This window comes from Pan paniscus, chromosome 16 (genome assembly GCF_029289425.2).
Source record: "Pan paniscus chromosome 16, NHGRI_mPanPan1-v2.0_pri, whole genome shotgun sequence".
In the NCBI taxonomy this organism is placed as follows: Eukaryota; Metazoa; Chordata; class Mammalia; order Primates; family Hominidae; genus Pan; species Pan paniscus.
Window position 1 is genome coordinate 46,474,118 of NC_073265.2, and position 13,103 is coordinate 46,487,220.

Below are 13,103 nucleotides of genomic sequence, written 5' to 3' on the forward strand. Positions count from 1 at the left end.
TTCTGAACTGCAGTTACATGGCTTTGAGTTTTCTTTTTTGCTTTTGTTCATTTGTTGTTGTTGTTGTTGTTGTTGTTTTTCTAGAGACGGTCTCTCTCTGTCACCCTCGCTAGAGTACAGTGGCACAATCATAGCTCACTGCAGGCATGAACTCCTGGGCTGAAGCGATCCTCCCACCTCAGTCTCCTAGGTAGCTGGGATTACAGGTGCACACCACCCAGCGAATTTTTTAACTTTTTGTAGAGGCGGGTCTTGCCATGTTGCCCAGGCTGGTCTCAAACTCCTGGGCTCAAGGGATCTTCCCACCTTGGCCTCCCAAAGTGGTAGGATTACAGGCATGAGCCACCATACCCTGCCTTGATTTTTCCTTTTAAGAGAGAAAAATATTTATCATAATAGAATTTTAAAAAAAGAGTCTGAGAAACAAAAATCTTTCAAAATAGGAATTCACAGTTTTGGGGTGGAGTGCATAATAAAATGTTTTATTAGTGGTGAAATGGCTAGGAGGTCTTTGGCCTAGTTTAATGGTTTAATGCCTGCATTTTACAGAAATGGAAAATTAGGCTCAGGGAGAGTCAACGACCTACCCTAAGCTCTCTTGCCTCCTGAGAGGCAGAGCTGAAACCTGGATCCCTGTCTCCTGACTCCCAGTTTAGTGCTCTTTGGCGTTACATGATATAACTCCACAGTTTTCTGGGACCTGAGTAGCCCATCTTATATTACATAGAATACTAATGAATGATAGGGAGAATACTTGTGCCCTACTGCATACATGTGTGCTACTGCTACATAGAACAAGTAGCTTAACAAATTTCTTCCAAGTTTTGTATCTGTTTCCCAGTGTCTGTTTAGGGACATTTGTCATTGTTAGGAATAGTGAAGCATAACCAAATACTGGTCAAGCACTGCTTGTTTTGCATTGTTCTTTGTTGAAAATGTATGACTGACACCATTTCCCATCTTTTTCCCTGTTGATGTCACTCTTCTTAGATGTCTTTTCAAAGTGAAGTATTTTTTGGCTTTTGTTGAGAATGGTCACCAGAATTTACTAATAAGAAACCATTCTTAAAAGATACGTCTTTTCATAAATTCAAGATCTGTATGATTTCTTCCAGTGAATATAGCAAAAATTAGCTTTGCTTTTTTACTTTATTATCACAAATGTGAGGCAGGATGTTTTGGTAGACTCAACATTTATTTAGAGGTAAGAAGTATTAAAAAATTACTACCACTAGCAAGAATTTTTACTGAAACAAAAATATAGATTGGGGACCAAAAAAATAACTTAATGTATAAGTTACTTACAGCTTTGGATTGCAGATTCTTGAAATGGTTCTGGGCTAAGATGCAGATGTTAACTTCTGGTCTTTTAAAAAATAAATTTAAAATAGAATAGAATATCTTGGTGCTGTTCCATTTCTCATAAATTGAAAGGATCTGATGTCTTCCAGTTCAGAAGAAAAAAAAATCGCACAGGCCAAAAGAAGAAACAAAAAAACAGGTGGCACTTTCTTTAAGAGACAGCTAATTCGACCCAAGACATCATGTTCACAAAAATTATTTAGCTTTACAGATGATTTTGAATGATAGCTTTGTCTGCCTACAGTTTTGTTTTGTTGTTAGATTGCCTAACGAGTCAATAGCGCAAAGCCTTGTGTCAGTCTTGAAAGCTCTTCAGAAGTGCTGGTTTCTTAAGGAATTTAAAAACCTGAGGGTCATCCTCATCGTTTTTTTTTAATGTGTGCATACACACACCATTAGGCAGTCCTTTGATTATAGAGCCATCTGCAGGAAAATTATCAAGTTGCAACATAGTTAATGATTCTCTTACTGTGTTACTTCAAGTGGTAAATGAGAAGTGACAAACTGCAATTCACGTAGGGAAGGAAAGGGGAAAGAAAGGGACAGCCAAGAGATGCAGGGGCAGGGGGACCCCCCCTCTTTAATTTTTCAAAGAAAACTGCTTTGTCATTGTGAGTTTGTGATCAAAAGAAACATGCAATTTGCTTCAGATTTTACATATTCTCAGTAATTATATAGTTCTGTCTCATTTGAAGGGTTATCTAATGATTGCCTTTTAGAAGCTTTGTATGATCTGTCAGTTCTGTTCATGTTGATGTCGGAGGGATACAATTTATTCACCTCAGAAAGAGATTTATTTGCTTTCTTCTCCAGGAGGTATGGCTGTTTTTACATATCCTCATTATAGTCGTATGGTTGTCAAAAGGAAATTAATTGTTCTTTTGCCTTAAAAATGCAGTTTACAGAGGTGATTGTTTCCATTGGCTATATAGGTAGGTGTTTTCTGTTTTGTTAATCATTAAGCATTTCTAAAACTCAATTCAGACTTGAGATATTTGTAAAGAAACAGTATGACATCTGATATCCTGTATCTGAGACAGATGCTATTTTATGAATTTTAGCATGTGTCTTTACATTGTGTTGAGAAATGTATATTTATATGTATTGATATCCAAATAAATTATTTACCAGTACTCAGACTAATCTTTAATATCCACTGGTTATTGGTTTGGTTAAGATTTTGGTAATCACAATTGAGGCTTAATTGGAACAGTTTTTTTCATGGAGTGCCACTTGAGTAAAGATCACAAAAATCAAGTCTTTGATTTTTAAGATTTTCATACAGTGGAAAGATAGTAATTAGAAGCCTTTTTACTGATAGACTGGGTTATCAGCAAGATGGGAGTGATTGTTGAATTAAAAGATGCACTATTGATTTTAGATCAATAACACTATTAACTTTAAATAATATGCATTGAATGCTAGTGGATTGGTTTGAAAATGATGCATTATTTCACTGGAGTTTTATATTCTTGATTTCTTTCTTGCAGAAGTAAATTTTCTAAAAGGTGAGGATATTAGAAAAACCAGAAGAACAACTTTCTGAACATATTTACAAAGTAGCATATACTACCAGAGAAGTCTGCAATATAATGTTCAGATATAAAACCTGGAATTTTGATGTCTGACTTAATTAGCAAGGCTAACTAAAATACTGCACATTTGAGAGACAGCATTCACTCACATGTCATCTTTTTACAAGGTAGATGAGGAAGAAGAGGCATTGGGGAAGGTTCTTTTGCTTTGAATTTGTTCAGTTACAGATTCTCTCACTGTCCTCTTAAATCTATCCTCACCCCTACCTCCCTTGCAGCCAATAATTTATTACTTACTGAGTTCATCCTATAGAGTTCATTCGTGGAGTTATTCATGTGTCAGCTTTTAAGTTTGGCTTCATTTATTACTCTGAAAGTCTGTTTTCCAAGATTTGATTCACTTAGAAATAATGTTGAAACTTTTCGTGAGGAATCTTATGAGTGGGTTTTAGGTTTACTTTTCCAGCCAGATCTTCTGGCTTTTGGGACAGTGGAATGTTGCCTGTTTGTTTTAGAAGAATATACAGTAAGATTAACCACTAACTGGCCTATGTTAACTAATTCAAGATACATAATTCACTTCAATGAAAAATTTTCTTTCAAAAACTATTTAGAATTTTGTGTTACCTTTAGAAACATTCTTGCTTACGGATCATTTAAAAATAGCTATAACTGTTATAGTGATCCAAATATCAGGATAAAAATGAGCTAATAAAGTAGATAAAAATACTGCGTGGATAACTCTAAGAAATTTTATATAGCTCTCCAAGGAAGATCTGTTTCCCAATCAACAGAAAAGTAAGATGGAAGAGGGAAATTTTGCCTGGAAGCCTGGAATTTAAACTGAAGTTTCCAGAGAGCTCTTACTTGGTAGACTTTTTGAAAACATCTTTTCCTATATCGTCAGTAAAGAAGTAACTTGTTTAGGCAAAGTACATTATGGCTTTTTCTTGCCTAGTTTAGGTCTGTGCTTAGTAACTAGTGGAATAGCAGCAAACATAACATCCTGATAACATTTGGGAGGAAAAGCCATATTTGAAAATTGGTGAAATGCAATAATCTTTAAACCAGGAATCATCAGTTTGCTAATAAAAGGTATATGGCTCCAAGTTATGTATTTTTTCAGGGTCCTCTGGCATTTTCACTAGTCATTTTGCTAGTGTGTACAATGATTCCTATCTTGCTGTGAAACTTGGTGGTTTTTTTATATTGTTGAACTAGGTGACATGAATATTGAGTCAGATCACATAATCTTAGAGTAACACATAAGTGATTATGTAGAGTTGTGGGTGGAAACAATTCTGGATAAAAAGTGCATGACAGTTCAGAACTCCTGTGCAGGCAGCCTGTCTGAAATCAGGTTTAAAAATTGGCCCTGTCTCCAGCTGACTCGTTTTGTCAGACTGAGTCATAGGATTAACCCTTGACATGTTCCTTTAAAAAAAAAAAAAAAAAAAAGCAAAGATTAAACAACTGCATTTACTAAAGCAGCACTTGATCCATCTATATGCATTTTTTTCCTGTAATATGATTCTCCTTAGGACAAGAAATTGTGCTACAGCTGTTGCATAGATTAAATTAATTTTTAAAAAATTGGGAGTAGAGAAGAAAAGATTTTATTATACAAGATAATTTATAATGGCAATCAAGCAATGACCATCTACATCAAACAGTTTTAGTTTTTTGGGGGGGTAAGGCAGACTTCAAGAAAAATGCTGTTTTGGAGCGACAAAAGATTTTTCCATAGCATACAAGTAGAATATAGGGGCATTTTATGTAGATTACCACCAGTTTTGTTGATGATTTACTCTTTTTGAAGAATGAGATTTTAATATCATATAATTATAGATACAGGCATAGAGTTTTGTTGTTGTTTTTTTTTAAGTTTTTATATCTATGCTCAATTTAGGCAGTAGTGTATACCAAGTGACTACGGTTTGTATTGGCAGGGGAGGTCTTACCTACACATGTACGAGTTTTATATTTATGTTTTTTAGGAGAATAATGAAAAGTAGAAGCAAAAGCTTTTAATTAGTTACTCAACTCTCTTTACAAATTATGTTTCACATTCAGGTTTCATGTTTAACACTAAATCTTACTTAGGTGTTTAATAAACTGATTAGGTTTGTGCAAAAGTAACTGTGTTTTTTTCCATTAAAGAAATTTGATTATACTATTTGGCTTTTACAATGAATTTCTTTTTTATCTGAATGTATGTTTATTCTCTTCAGATTATCATATAATTGCCTCTAAAATAAAGAACTGGTGTTAAAATATTAAAATTTTCATTGTGCTTTAATAACCAAGGTTGCTTAGTTGGGTTTACATTATGATGTTTGTTTTATCAAACAACGTAGTAAGTACCCTCTCTGTTTTCTGCCCGGCATCAGAGAAATGGGCTTAACTGTCATAGGTGGATGTTTTTTAACCAATATAAGAAAGTTTTCTCAGATTGAAGCGATGATTATAAAAATGTTGAAGTATTGTCAGTGCTTTGTGGCTCCCCTCTTCTCCCTATTCCTCCTCAATTTCTATTGAAAAGTAAGTGTTATTTTTAATAATTAATAGAAAAAGAAAATTTTCATTCGATTTGGTTTGATTTTCCTTTTTTTTTTTTTTTGTTTTGAGAGTAGCCGATCTGTCAGTAGAGAAAGACTGTGTATGGAAGACTAAAATTTACTTGAATGGTTTTAAGGCATGCTATTGTTAATTGTAAATCAAAGCTTTTTACACAGTTCTCCAAGGATTGAAATGGGTCTTTGTGGTCTCTCAGGAGGGAGGAAGTTACAAACCACTCCGCAGACTGGCATTTTAATAGTCTGCTGTACAGCGATGTTCTTTTGCAGCTGCTGCTTAGCCTTTTCTATATCTGGAGAGTGTGGGGAGGTTTTATTGTTGTTCCAATACTATCAGCTTTTAAAACATCGTGAAGTTAGTTGCCCTTATTGTCTGATTTAGTTTCGTTACTATAATTTGATCAATATGTTAATAAAAATGAGGTTGGGGGGATAGGGGGTCCCTTATAGTATATTCCTAGAATATTTCACAAAGGATTTCTGCTTCATGAAAGGTACCTTTAAAAAAAGTGATGTGCCCCCTTTTGCAGCTTGTGAGCTCTCCTCTGATTAATACAATCCCGTTAGAACCTACAAGGCATAGAGGGAAGGATAGTACAAAGAAGTTTTGATGAAGGGAAATGACACAAAAAGGGAAAGTTGCTATTCTGTTTTTCCAGGTTGTAATTACAGCAAACGATTGATTGGAAAACATTTAAATAGCAAAACGTGTCTGTGTAAGAGACACATGTTTTTGTAGACAACTTTTAAAACCTTTTGACTTCAAAGTATGAGTTAGAAATGTCTGTAAGACATTTATTCCCACACTTCTTATTTTTCCTTTCTGAGAAATGTGAGCCTTAGCATAAAAATATGAATATACAAAGTATTAAGAACAATAATAAACTTAGAGGAAAGACTTGCAGAAAACTGTTTAGTTTATTCTCTCATACTTTATATGAAAGATGTGTGAATTTTTTTTTTTAAGAACAGTCCTATTGCAAGACATTATAAACTTTTGATTGGTGTTGTGTATGAAGAATTCAAGGAGCTTTATAACTGAAAATCTGTATTATTAAGTGTTTCCATTTTAAAAACAGGTAATTTATTTTCAAGATAATCTATCTGATTTTTGGACTAAGCTTTTTAATAAAATGTGTTCCTTTCAGTTTTCCTCAACATAATTTTTGTAGCTTAAAGTATGGTTTGTTCTAGCTAGTTAAGAGGTATTTGCATGATGGTCTGCTTTCTCCAGGAAGTGATTTTATACAAGATTTAACTGTCTAGATCCTTCTCGTTACACATGATTCAGTGTTTCCAATTCCTGATTACTTGATCATGTGTTTATCAAAGTTGAAGCAACTTTAGACCATGCCAGATGGTAACGCTGGAGGTGTAGCAAGCTAGGTTTCTCTGCCACAAGTGCTCTAATTTAATTAAAACTAAAAACAGATTAGCAGAAAATCTGTCAGTATGCCTTCCTTTTGTGTGTGTATATATGTATATGTGAGACAAATCTAATAATTTCTTGGGTTATTTTTATTCAGGGCATATTTATTTAGCACTTAAAAGTGACTTGCATTTTTTTAATACCTCAAATTTTGTCTTATTGGTATCCTCCACCAATGCAAGGACTTGATGGAAATTGAAAGAGGTTACTTACAGCATAAACCCTCCCTCTGTGCTCTGTGAGTTGGTTCAGTCCTATTTTGCATAAGTTCCTTTTGAGTAGATCCATGTGTGAATGCATAGTACTGAAGACTTACTCCCTTTGCCTGTGTGGATATATGTCTTGGAGAGAGACTGTGTGCATTAGCTACAAATAGTAACATTTTCAAAATCAACATGTATTGTGCTTATCCTGTCCCTGGAATGGGCAGCAATTCTTTGATGTATTACTACAATGGGAAAACGGTAAGCCTTTTTCTTTGTTTCTATAGCTTCTAACTCACTTGTTTAAAGGAAAGCAGTATACATTAATCGCTTTTTACTAAAATCTGTGAGGTTTTGTTTTATCCTTTTATGCAATGTATTAGATTGTAGATTTCTTTTTTTTGGGGGGGGGGACGGAGTCTTGCCCTGTCACCCAGGATGGAGTGCAGTGGCTCGATCTCAGCTCACTGCAACCTTCGCCTCCCGGGTTCAAGCGATTCTCCCGCCTCAGCCTCCCGAGTAGCTGGGATTACAGACACCCGCCACCATGCCCAGCTAATTTTTGTATTTTTAGTAGAGACGCGGTTTTATCATGTTGGCCAGGCTGGTCTCGAACTCCTGACCTCAGGTGATCCACCCGCCTCGGCCTCCCAAAGTGCTGGAATTACAGGCGTGAGCCACCGCGCCCAGCCTAGATTGTAGATTTCTTTAGAAGTAGTGTCAGTAAAGTCCTGTCTGCTACATAGCTACTCAATAGTTGTTGGCTTTCATTTTATTTTTAAGATAGCATAGAAAATAAACTTGAGTTTCTGAGTTGTTATTAGCCTGATATCTTTACTAGCAATGAGCTTGAAAGTACATTTGTTTTTATGTTTTCATATATTGTGAACAAATCCTTACATAAAATATGTATATACACACATATGTATTGAGAATTATTTGATGCTTTGTAGATGGAAGGAAAAGATGAAAGTCATCTAGGATATTCATAAAAATAACAAGTATGAAGCTCTGGTAATGATTAGGGAAGCAGTCAGCTAGTAAGGGCCGTATTTCCTGTTTAGAGTTTCAGGTCCAGAGCCTGACTTTTCTGGGATACCATCTGTTTCCAATCAAACTAGAATTTTGACCTTGTGTGGATTCATGAAATAAATCACTGTTTTTTAAAAGAATGCATTTATACATTTTCCAAAGAATGCACTGTACTTCTGGTTGATTTATAGCAAGCACATGACTAGGTGTTTTAAAATAATACTTTTTTGTTTTGCTAAACAAGAGTTCTATTCTTTAAATTAATTACCTAATGTTAATAATTTACTGTGTTTCTACAAAAAAATCTATAAGCCAGAGGATTTTATATATTCTAAAAAAAAGAGTAAACTCGGAAAGTTTCAATAGGAGCTATCTTTGTAAGATACTTGATAAATATTATTAAAAGGTACACTAATGAATAACAGTGTTGGTTTATGTCAGAAACTCAGTGTTTTCCTTCTAAATCTTTCACAAATAATTTTACCCTCAGGTGTCTTATGAAAAAATGCATATATGGGCTTAGTGAAGGGGGAGAGGGGAGCATTTTTAATGTTTTAAGTTATAGAGAATATTCAATTACATTTTACTAAAATAGGCTTAAAATTAGATATGGTTGTCTCTTCCCTTTTTATCACTTGGAAATGTTTTAAAGTAGCCTATGGCTACAACTAGGATACTAAGAACTAATAAAAGCACTTTTTCATTCACTGATTGCTTTAGTAAGGGCTCTTTGGACTGGGCCAGTGTTTGGTTGTGAACTTTTGGGTAAGCTTTCAAAAAAGATAAGCAAGTCAAAATATCTTTAAACTCATTAAAAAGTGTATGTTCAAGCTGCCCATATAAGCAGAGCTTTGGATAATGTAAGAAGTAGATTTAGATGGATGAGTGAAATTATTTAAGCTCTATATAATTTTCTTGCCAGCTGTCTTTCAAATGTGAAAATAATTTTCTTTTGTGTCTGATTTTAAGTAAAACAGTCTGAAGATGGTATGTGGGTATGTGTGTGGTGTGTGTGTGTGTGTGTCTGTGTGTGTGCACTTGTATAAGTTCAGTAAAATTAATTATGTAGGACCCTGAACCAGACTAACTCAAAGTGAGTTTAGATTTTATTCTTTGGAAAGCACAGGTTACTGTATTACATTTCTCTTTGTTCTACATTGGGAGGGGGGTAAGGGGAGCTTTGATAGTGGTATTTCCAGGCTTATGGTAGATGGCATAGCTGGTGTGGTAGAGAGCCTGGAAAAATTGATGGTCTGTGCCTAATATAGGTCAAAGGTGACTTTTATGTTCTGGAAAAATATATAAATAAAGAGATGATATGTTGGCTTAGTCCTCCAAATCATAAGACCCTAGACTTGTATGTATTTTATTTTTACCCACCTCTAGTTTTTAAAATTATTCTCTAGTAGTTATTAGAAGTCATTGGCAACATTATTATTTTGTAATGACTTCAGTTTTCTTCAATAAGAAAATTGTGGTATGCAATTACATTGTCTCAGGATTATATAAATGTATTATTTTAGTGTATATTGGGAAATGTCTGCTTGTCAATGCCTTAAAGTAAAAACTAGCACTTTCATTAACATTTCTAGACTCTTAAGTGAAATATATGTCTTCACTTAAGTTATACAAGTTTAATATACTTCTTGTCGTGAACAGGTTAAATTTAAACTATTTAATCTCATTTTATAGATTTATTTTAAAATGATAGAACAAAATAATATTTTGAAATGCTAATAATAAGTTCACATTGATTCATTTTTAACATCCCATTTCAGGTTTTATGAGAGAGTGACAAACCCTAAGTGGTCCTGCTCTTAAACAGAAAGCTTTCTTTCCCTTTTTTCCAGTTTTTTTTTTTTTTTTAGTTTTCGAGTTGATTTCATATATTTAAGGGTATTTCAGATCTTTTAATAAAACTGAACAAACTCTAGGAAGAGACCAAAGAACTTTTTTATATTTTATTACCTAAAATTGTATGGCCAGTATTTTATTGTTGGATATGTAACAGACTTGGGCATATAGGTGTAGAAAAGAAAAGCCAAAAATGTTAATGCAGTTTTTCCTACTGCTTAAAAAGAGAAGGGGTTAATGTTTTGTATTATATGTAATTTTTGTGTAGCTGTATTCTGTATCATGTTGTAAGGTATTAATGTGGGTTTATAGTAAGTATGAAAATTAAAACTATTTTGCACCTTATACTGTTTTGAAATATAAAAAATAGGAGAGAACAGTGGGTTTCTGAGGTTCCTTCTTTATAAAGAACTCTGCCTGCATTCAGTTTTCTCATTAATTTGAGTAAATTTTGTCCTTTACACAGAAAGTGAGAAAAAAGTCTTGAGAGCAAAGGAAAGAAAAGTTTTGGGGGAAAAAAAGGACTCCCATTTTTTTCTTTTTTTTTTTTTTTTTTACTTTTAAGATTCTGGAGTGCCTTACTCCATTTTTCTGACCAGTCTCCATTTTTCTTAGTTTTGGGACTAAAGATGCTACAGAGTATTCCAGGTATAAAAATTGCCATACAAACAGACATGATGGCCTTTTCATTGTAAGAGGAAATTATTTTAATCTTCTGAGAAACAACACAGAAATCCAAGTTTTAAAATTCAAGCTAGACGCACATTTTGAATATTAAGCTTCTTTGAATGGAATCTGGGGAAAAAAAGAAACTAATGTGATTGTAAGGGCTATTCTGTGGGAGGAACTGTGCTGGGAACTTTGTTTATCTGATTTAATTTTCACAACCACTGTCATTTAGCTGTTACTAGCTCATTTTATAAATAAGGAAAATGAGGTTCAACCTCACCTATTTTGTAAGTACTGAGGTCAGAATTTGAACCCAGGTCTATCTGTCCCCCAAAAGCACATTTTCTCCTTTATATCATCCAAGGACATGTAAATTAGTCTCCATAACAAAGGGCCAAACTGAATTTATCCTGACTACCCATTTACATTAAAATATACTACATTGGATCCAATGTGTATTTGGATATGTAAAAATACATATATATACTACATTGGAAAGAAAACGTAACTGGGAAAAGCACAAGGCCACTCTTACAAATCTTTTGCATGTGTGGTCAGAGTAACAATTTCATGAATACTAATTGATGTGGTTAGTCAAGCAAATTTTTATCAACTTTTGTTTAAGAATTTAAAATTAAAACTTTCAGATATGTTTTAGCAAGTCTCCTCTTCTAATAGAATTAATCATACTGAAAATTGGTTTAGCCATGGTTTTGGCACCTGCCTACCAATGATTTTTTTTTTTTTTTTGTAGAAATAAAGTAGCAAGTAAGTAAAATTACATTGTAAATACTTATAAGACTTATTTTTAAACCAAACATTTTCAGTTAATAAAAGAACAGAAACCAGTGTGACTGTATACAGCTGCATTTCTGTTCTGTTGGGGTATTTATTGCTAGTTAACATGAGAGAAGAATATACAATTAAATTAATTCACATTTCCAGACTGTCCATGGGCCCAAAAGAGTTAAATCTAACATTTTTTATAATAGGGAAAACATGAAGTCATTTTTAAAATCTCTTAATATAGAATGCTAAAGACATTGAATGACAGGGACTTCAGCATAAACCTACTTCACATTTTTCCCCTTTACCAAAAATATCTGAGACTATGGTGTGTGAGCCCAAGAAAGTTTTCTTATCTTGATTCAAGTGAGTACAAATACTAGTGAGTTAAAACTAGCTCCTGCTAGTTTTACATACTAGAGGGTATGTTGTCACTGGTCAACTTTATGAATGTTTTTGAGAGAAATTTGTGTTCCTTTCCACTTGTATATCAAAGGGGATCAGGTGCAATATTGTCGAATCTAAATTTTTTTAAAGTAGGTAGGTAAGGTGTCAGTCATTGATTTGTTCAGTATATTATCCTAGCAAACAAGTTTCAAACCCTGTCCCTTAGAAATTCCATAATTGAAGAAAAACATTGAGATTATTAGAAAAATGATAGCACTTATCGTAGAAAATCAGTAATATGCCCAGTAATATTAATTTAAGATTAACTAAAATGTGCTTGATTTTCCTAGAAAACCAGTGATATGCCCAGTAATGTTAATTTAAGATTAATTTAAATGTGCTTAGAAGGAATTTTTCTCACAGTTGAAAACCAGTAATGTTCACCTGTGTTTGTTACACAGTAAGAGCAGCAGTTGATTTTAAAATGCTTTGTATGAAAACTAGAATCCATTTTTCTTACTGTTGTTAGAAAAGAAATTTTATTTTATTTTACCTGGAAAATAAACATGTCTCTGGAAGTTTTTGGAAAGAGATATTGGTCCTTTTACTTAGGAAACTACTGAAAATATAAACACATATTTATCCCTTTTACAGAATTTCAAGTTGTATTTTTAACAGGCTAATTAGGTAAAAAGAATCTTCCGTGGAGATGGCTTGTATGTGCCTGAGTCAGTCTTTGTACTTTAGACGTTTTGCTTTATAATACCTGTGGTTTCAGTTCTTGTGGTATTTTTACTGGAACTATCTAAATATTTTCCCCCTCAGGCTTGAAATTACCATTAAAAACTCTAGTAGCAGATTGGAGTTTATGGCAGAATTTGCCATTTTATGTAATATGAAAATACTGAAAGCATTGAGATATTTATCAAATCTGTCATTTGTTGAAATATTCTTAGATATTGGGGAATTATTGAATTAGACTATCATTTTAATATTTATCTAGATTTTTAGGTTATTTTCTTTGGGATTACGTTGTTTAAATTTTGATTACGGAAGGAACAAGGAAAGTGAGAAGGCCTAAGTTTCAGAAATTTTTAAATGTTACCATTTAGGTTAATGATATATGCTTTTTTTTTTTTTTTTTTTTAAGACGGAGTCTTGCACTGTCGCCCAGACTGGAGTGCAGTGGCAATGGTGTGATCTCAGCTCACTGCAAGCTCCGCCTCCCAGGTTCACATCATTCTCCTGCCTCAGCCTCCTGACTAGCTGA

The 13,103-nt window shown here is 33.6% G+C and overlaps 1 protein-coding gene across 11 annotated transcripts in view; it reads left to right on the forward strand.

Annotated features, from left to right (window-relative positions):
• The window catches only part of TCF12 (transcription factor 12), a 371,464-nt gene that overhangs the window by 294,975 nt on the left and 63,386 nt on the right, over positions 1–13,103 (forward strand). For 2 of the 11 annotated variants that reach the window (XM_014341514.4, XM_008953207.4), the window contains exon 1: positions 6,831–7,366. The exons of 8 other annotated variants lie outside the window; for them this stretch is intronic. In XM_014341514.4, the coding sequence (XP_014197000.1) occupies positions 7,298–7,366 (69 nt within the window). In that variant the 5' untranslated portion in view covers positions 6,831–7,297. Of the gene's footprint in view, positions 1–6,823; positions 7,367–13,103 lie in introns of those variants that run through there. One more of the 11 variants, XM_008953206.5, reaches the window with a different exon arrangement.